The following is a 7,574-nucleotide window of genomic DNA, read 5'->3' as shown; positions in this document are numbered from 1 at the left end:
GTTGGATCCTTTAAGTTTTATGAGTTAGAGCCCAGATCTTTTATCGTCTGAATCCAGACAGATGTGTCCCGGGATCCTCCCACGGTGGCTTCCATGCTTCACGTTGCGATGGTGGAGAGAGTGGATTAGGGCTTCTTGGCAGAAGACTTGGACGGCGACCTGGCTGGCGATTTGGCCGATGATTTCGAGGGACTGCTCTGACACGGGGTGACCTTAACATGGATGAAGATCGAGGAGGGTGAAAGGCTGGAGCCGTCCAGCTTAAGCAGTCGGACATGACGATAACCTGCGGAGACAAAGGGCAGAAGGTCAGGCGAGCACATCCCCTGCAAGCCCCCACAATACCCAAACTGCGCTGTCCCAGCACGCACCTGTACGGAGACTTGTGAAAGGCAGGGTGTACTGCCCTAAGAAGTCATTGCGGGAGGTGTAGTCGTGGTCCTCCACCATGAAGCGAACCAGAGCCAAGTCAGGGACGTGGACGGTAAAGTTAAAGGTACAGTCCCACCGCGGGTTAAAGCCTGAGCAGCAGAAAAGACAGTTACTAACAGCACCGATCAATTTTGCTTGATGAACTTCACGTAAAATCATTTTCCCCAACGTCTTTTGTCTGATGTACCCCAACCACTCTATCAGCTGACCCCTTCATCCACATCACCAGTCATCTTCCAGATGTGTGCATTTGAATTGATTTCAGACTGGATGTTAACACGGTTAATTCAGTGAGTTCCTGTTACTACCATCTGCAGCTGCATCAGCTGGATGGTTCAACCATTTATCTGTTATTTTCAGCTATTTCAAGCACTGATTACTTTTACTGAACTATTTCACCTGTTTTACTTTCAGTTATTTCAACCATTTATCCATTACCTGGAGCTGACTGTTTCGTCTTCTCCTCTCCTCTCCACTCCTTTCCTCTCCTCTCTCCACTCCTCTCCTCCTCTCCTCTCTTCTCTCCTCTCCTCTCCTCTCCTCTCCTCTCCTCTCCTCTCCTCTCCTCTCCTCTCCTCTCTTCTTCACTCCTATCCTCTCTCCTCTCCTCTCCTCCTCTCATCTCTCCTCTCCTCTTCTCTCTTCTCTCCTCTCCTCTCCTCTCCTCTTCTCTCTTCTCTCCTCTCCTCTCCTCTTCTCTCCTATCCTCCCTCCTCTCCTCCTAAGCTAAGTATTTACCATTGTTGTCGACATGATGAGTTTTCTTCTTGTTGTTGTCTATGGGAACACCATGTTTCTCTACCCACACCTGAGGGTCCATGATGGAGCTGGGCTTGTTCCATTCTGGTTTAGGCAGCTGCTGAGCTGAAATAACCTGAAATAACAGTAATAGTATCATTATACGTGGGGCAGTGAGTGAATGCTCTAGAGGCACACAGAATGTGCTCTATGAAACAAGCTTCCTCTTTGGTGACAAAAAAACCCAAAACATGTTACTCTTGTGGCTTGAGATGCAGTCAACCGCTGTTCTGCAAGTTATTGAAAATTAGTAGTTGGTTACTAGTTTCTTCTCTAAAACTTGTTATTGATACTCCTGACCACCAGAGGGCAGCAACAACTTGAGTTCTTACCTGTAAACTACACTTGTATTATTTTGGTTAGACAGCAGGGTTTGATGAAAACCCACAAGATGCTGGCTGTAAATGTTAACTGAGCTTTGTTACAGTAGTTAATAAATAATTTGTTTTTTTATTTTATACTAGAAAAATTACAATCACTCTGATGAAAAGCAAGCTTGCGTCGCCTGCACTGTCTTGGGCCACCATGAAGGTCGGGAGACGATAGATCACCAGTTGATAGATGTTTCTGCCTCCTAAAAGGAAGTTTTTCCTCACCGCTGTCTCCAAGTGCTTGCTCATGAGGGAAATGTTGGGTCTCTGTAGATAAAGAGTTTGGTCTGTACCTGCTCTATGTGGAAAGTGTCCTGAGACAACTTTGGTTGTGATTTGGCGCTATATAAATAAAACTGAATTTAATTGAATTGAATCAAAATCTAGAAGTTCCAGGAAATAGACCGCTGCTAACATTTTCATCTTCACGTAACATGAACAGAACAAGTAACAAGCCCATTTAAATTTCAGTGGTTGTAACGGAGTCATTTCATTTGAAAAAGTAATTAGTTACATTTTGACTTACCTTTCAAAAGTAGTGGAATTACAGTAATGCATAATTTTGTAATGCCAACACTGATTACAACTAGAACTAGAACCAGTGCAGTAAGAAACTTCCAGCAACGTCCATCATTATATTTCTAATGCAGTTGATTGTGGAACCTGCAGTTTCATCTGTTTTGCTACTTACTTTTGATTAAGGGCCGGTCCACTGCCATCTTACCCGAACAGTGAGCAGGACAGGTCTGTGGCCAGGACCTCCACCGACGTTCTCTGGGTTGAAGGAGATGTCACGCTGGCACATGAAAGGAGGCTTCAGGATGTACCCACACTGACCGTTCTGCAGGAACCTGCCATGGTTCAGGTCCATCTGCTCACCAGGCGTCTGGAAATTCAATGCAACTGGAGAAAACACGACACGACCGTGTTAGCAGCATACGTTTACGTTATGATTTCTGACAGTACTGCTTGTGGGGGGGTGGGATGTTGGGATATGGGTGGGACACAATGAGAGTAAAGGGGGAAAGGTAAGAACTTGTGTGTGAGCAACAACTCTTGATTAGTCTGTCTGCTGCTCTTGTGAATAAAATAACATAAAGTAAGCTTTCACCAATCTGGCAGCCTCCGTTCCACATCTCCTGAGGGTTGTAGTTTGAGGACTGGAGGCGCTGCCCTGAGGGGTAGATCCTGCTGAGCTGGTGGCTGTTGTGACGCACAAAGTGCACCCCTGGATGGGAAGGGCAAGAAAAGTCCACCAGCTCTGACAGCTCTGGACTCAGCTTAGACACACCTGGCACCTGAGATGACACACACAGGAGCCAATCACGTTGTTTACCTGGTCAGCTGGTGAACAAACTGGTCACTGTCAGTTTATCCTCATCACTATTTTCAACATTACGCGGTTCGAATGTACCAACCCCCCCCCCCAGAAAAGCCACTATTGCTAGGATGAAGGTGAGCTGGTGGAGTTGCACCCACCTTCTTATCCTCTTTCTTCGGCCTGGCTTTGCCTTCGGAGCGGCTGGCCTCCTCGTCTGAGGAGCTGAACTCTGAAGAGCTGGACGAGCCCTCCTCCACCACTCGCTCCTTCTTCCCCTTGACCAGGATTTTGTACTTAAGATCCTGCACACGCAGCAGCACATTACACACACTGTATATTAACAACTTGATATATGATATTAATAGAGCAGCTATTTCATCATGCTAACAATAAACTAGAGTTACGACTGCAGCTTCAGTCAGTGAATAGGAGACACATAATTTTTGGATCTTTTTGTAGACAAACCTTTCTTCTCTCGTCAAAGTTCAATTTTAAAGGTTTAGCCCCCATCAAATTTAAATAAAGAGGGATCTTGCACCAGCTGCCCTGCTCTGCTGCTCCATTTAAACCCATACAAAAGCTGTTTTCTGAGTCGCAGCCTGCAGGAGTGTGTCTTTTTAAATTGACCATATAGTCATTTTTCTACAGAATATCTGGACATAAAACACTTGTACATCTGGCCCAGACTTGTCCGCATCTCACAGTGTAATCGGTTTTTTGATAGCAGCTACGGTTTTGTCACAATCACAAGTTGTTCGGAAGAAACCGACAGCGAAAAAGTAGCTTTTCAAGGGAAGAGTGGAACAGGTGCAACTGTCATTTACACACACACACCGGTCAATAACCCACGCACACACATCTGCAGGACAACCAGCCTGAGAATGATTATCTTAACGAGCTCAGTCAAAACAAGGGCATTGTTTGAAAACAATCTCCGTCCAACAAACAGTTAAACTCAGCTTCAGAAAGCGCTTTGCCAAAAAGGTTGAGACAGTAGTCACACAAACGCACACACAAAAAGGGCTAACCAACAGCTAAAAAGTGATTAAAAACAAGCACGTCAAAACTGAACAGGAACAGGTAAACAGTGGGAGAGGTGCAGAGGTAATTATCAGCAGGTGGGGCAGAGCTTAGACACGCACACACATACACATTCAGACACACATATACCAGACACATCTCCATGTAGGAGCTGGTTGGGTTGCTTGTTTAAAATACTGAGGACAATTTGATAAATGTGTAGTTCAAGCAGACACACACACACAAACAGACGAAGACACACACACACACCAGTGTGCACATTCCTCCCCTCACACACAACAGAAGTAATTTTATGTGATTACACACACACACACCCACACACGCACGCACGCACATACAGGTAACTTGATTACAGAGATACACACACACACACACACACACACACACACACACACACACACACACACACACACACACACACACACACACACACACACACACACACAGAAGAATTAATGTGATTACAGCTCCTCAATCATTGCTCAGTGAAAGATGATCATGTCTATGTTGACAGAGATGGTTCCCCGGCAGTAGCCCCCCCGTGTCCCTTTCAAAATTTCCTAGAGGGAATTTTCTAGTTGAATTTTACTCTCTCCTTCTAGACTCTGCTTCAAACTGAAAAATCTCACCTTAAATCAATGGCTTTTTAAGGTCATTTTAAAATCCTTTTTTAACTTTTATTGATGGACTATAAATAAGTAACATTTACACAAGATTTTACATAGTTTTTCTGCAGTTTTAATTGCCTAACTTTGTTCATTATATTTTGTTTTTTGAAACAATGACTGAAAAATGAGGCAACTGTTTTAACACCTTTATTTTTCTTAAGTGAAAAAAAATATTTTTTCAATAAAACATTGTCCAACAGGGTTTGCATTGCAAAACAACAAGGTATATTTCACCCTGAAAAAACAAAAATTGACATGCTTCAGGAATCTTTAGTGCATCTTAAAAAATGCTTATTAGAACATTTCATTATGAAGAACAGTGTTTTTCCCTGAGGATTTAAACGTCTGTCTCTGTATCATAACCTACAAACAGCAGAGCATCTTGACACTAAAATCTGTGATATTTCACCCCTCCTTCTTTTCATGCCCACACTCACACCCGTGACCCATTAAAAATGGTTCCACGATCAGTTGATAACCTCTGGTTTAACTTGGAAAATGCTGATTTAACTTCCCCTCCTTCTTTTCTCCTTTCCCTCTTTCCTTCTTTCCATCCTTCCTCCCTCCCTCCTTGACCCAAAGACAGCAAAGGGTTAATACATGGGAACAAGTTGAAATACAAATGACATCTTTAAAACGGGAGAAACAGAAGAACATAGACAGATAGCCACGTTGACAACTGTGGTCTTTTTTTTCTTTTAGTACCCTCTTTGAAAGGACAACTCTTGGGTCAAGCTATAAGTTTGTCTCGCAGAGACAGGATTTTCGGGGACAGCTTCAGGACATCAAGCTCTAGAAGAAGCTTTTGAAAAGTGTACTTCATTTTTGGTGGCTAACTCAAGTTCATGGCATAAGTGATGCTCATCAGCAGGAGACAGGCCTTTGCAACACTTCCACACTTGTCAAGTACCTCAGTCCCCTCAACGACAATCCACACATCAGCGTTGGATGCACCTTCATCTTCTTCACACGTGAGGAAGACACAGATCCTCAGGACTTGTATGTGAATCCATGTTCAGGTGCATAGTACGGCTTAATTTCTTATTTAAGTTATAGACTAGTGTCAAAAATATCAATATTTCAATACCATAGATCCTAAACATTTCAAATTATTTCACTAAGTTTCGGAAAGTTAGAAATTGTCTTTGAATCATCCAATCATACCTATACGTTCTGTGATGAGGGTAAACCTCCTATAACTTATGAAGTGCAAACATCTAAACATTTCTTCTTACCTGAGCAGCCAGGTGGCTCTGCTTGTGACACTGTGTCAGCTGCACACAGTTGTTGCTTTGGGGAGGATAAAAAACAAAATAATACATTAAAACTACAGAATCATGAAACCAAAATAAACTGCACCACTGTCAAACCAATGCACTTTTGATAATATGCTGTAAAAATATGTTTAAAATAGCACCAGCGCTTCCCATTAATGAACTCGTGTCGTTTTTCTTTTTTTAAACAGCGCTTCACCGTCTCTCGTCCCCGTCAGTCAGCCCCTCCACCTGCCGTCTCCACCCACAAACACGGGTGCCCTGCATGGACAAGAAGAGCTGGCCGCTAATAAAGGCGCAGATTGTTCAGTGTGGCCTGCGGTCGAGCTCGCGCCCACGCGGGAGAACCTGACCACGTATACCGTCCGACAGCCCCGATAGAAACTGACTCAGCGCGCAGAGGGCAACGTTGTACTCACTGTCCACGTTGTATCAATGAATAAATAAATAAAGCCACCGTCAACTTTATATTTAAGAACGTACTCGACCGTTATTAAACCACAAAACGACGGTGGAGCTCATAGCCTGCGCACTGACCAAGCGGACAGCAGGTCCGACTGACCCCAGGGGTTCACGACCCGAATCCACAGGGGCGTTGTGTTTAGTGACCGTAGTAAAATTAACCTAAAATGATACGTGATGTGCGATAATGGCACATATTCCAGTTTATATTATCACATTATTACATTAACTCCGTTCCGTTATATATGCAGAAAAAATCGTGAATGTCTTCCATTAAACCTGACCGCTGACAACGAAGCGCATACGTCATGTATGCACGTCACAATGCGCATGCGCCACAGACAGTGACGTCATTGATCTTGCTTTGATCTTATGCTTTGATCTTACACGATGGTGTGGCTTTGAAGTTCATTATGAGTCTGCCTATATAGAATCTTTAAGTGCATATTGAAGGAAACCTGACATCAACAAGAACAAGTGCAAACAAACTATCTTTGGCGTTTGGATAACAGTTAGTGATATTAATATAGATAGATAGATATTAAAACAGTCATATTTTATTCATATTGGCAATTAACAAAGCATTAAGTGAAATGGCTGGTTCTACAACAGAAAACCTCTGCATAGAGGAGGGGACCTTGCTCGGAAACCGCTACTGGGTGGACTCTTTCCTCGGGGAGGGCGGCTTTGGTTTTGTAACGAAATGCCGCCACATTGAAACGAGCGAGGCAGTAGCCATCAAGGTCAACAAGAACCACCTCGACATGTTTTTACAAGCAAGGCAGGAAATTGCCATTCTGAAGAAGCTGCGGGGTCTGGATCCAGACACTTGCAACATTGTGAAATGGAATGGCTTTTTCTTTCATAAAGAAAATATTTGCCTAAGTTTTGAGCTATTGGATGAAAGCATTGATTCTTACATGAAGAAAACAGCTTTCTGGGATATCTCATTTCAAAGGTTGCGTGCTGTAATTCATCAGATGGCCACAGCCCTTTCCCACCTTAGTTCCCTGGGAATTGTACACGCAGATCTCAAACCACAAAATATTATGGTTGTGAACTCTGAGCAGCAGCCATTGAAAGTCAAGCTGATTGACTTTGGCCTGGCTTGTCCTGTGACTGAGGAGAATCCCGGTGGTACCCGCTTGTACAGGGCACCAGAACTCATGCTGCACTCTCCTTATACTGAGGCCATAGATATGTGGGC

General features: G+C 43.7%; 1 protein-coding gene across 1 annotated transcript; it reads right to left on the bottom strand.

Moving 5' to 3' along the window:
- Positions 1-5,591, bottom strand: LOC121625329 (1-phosphatidylinositol 4,5-bisphosphate phosphodiesterase delta-3-A-like). The gene is made up of 7 exons (XM_041963412.1): positions 5,586-5,591; positions 3,081-3,224; positions 2,713-2,899; positions 2,326-2,504; positions 1,171-1,306; positions 372-521; positions 1-286 (listed from the first exon to the last, which is right to left on the bottom strand). The coding sequence occupies exons 1-7, from the start codon at positions 5,589-5,591 to the stop codon at positions 126-128; spliced, it is 963 nt and encodes a 320-aa protein (XP_041819346.1). The 3' UTR covers positions 1-125.
- Positions 5,592-7,574: the final 1,983 nt, after the last annotated feature.

This window comes from Chelmon rostratus, chromosome 21 (assembly GCF_017976325.1).
Source record: "Chelmon rostratus isolate fCheRos1 chromosome 21, fCheRos1.pri, whole genome shotgun sequence".
Lineage (NCBI taxonomy): Eukaryota > Metazoa > Chordata > Actinopteri > Chaetodontiformes > Chaetodontidae > Chelmon > Chelmon rostratus.
The sequence above is the reverse complement of the archived record's forward strand: the minus strand, read 5'-3'. Positions and strand labels throughout refer to the sequence as shown.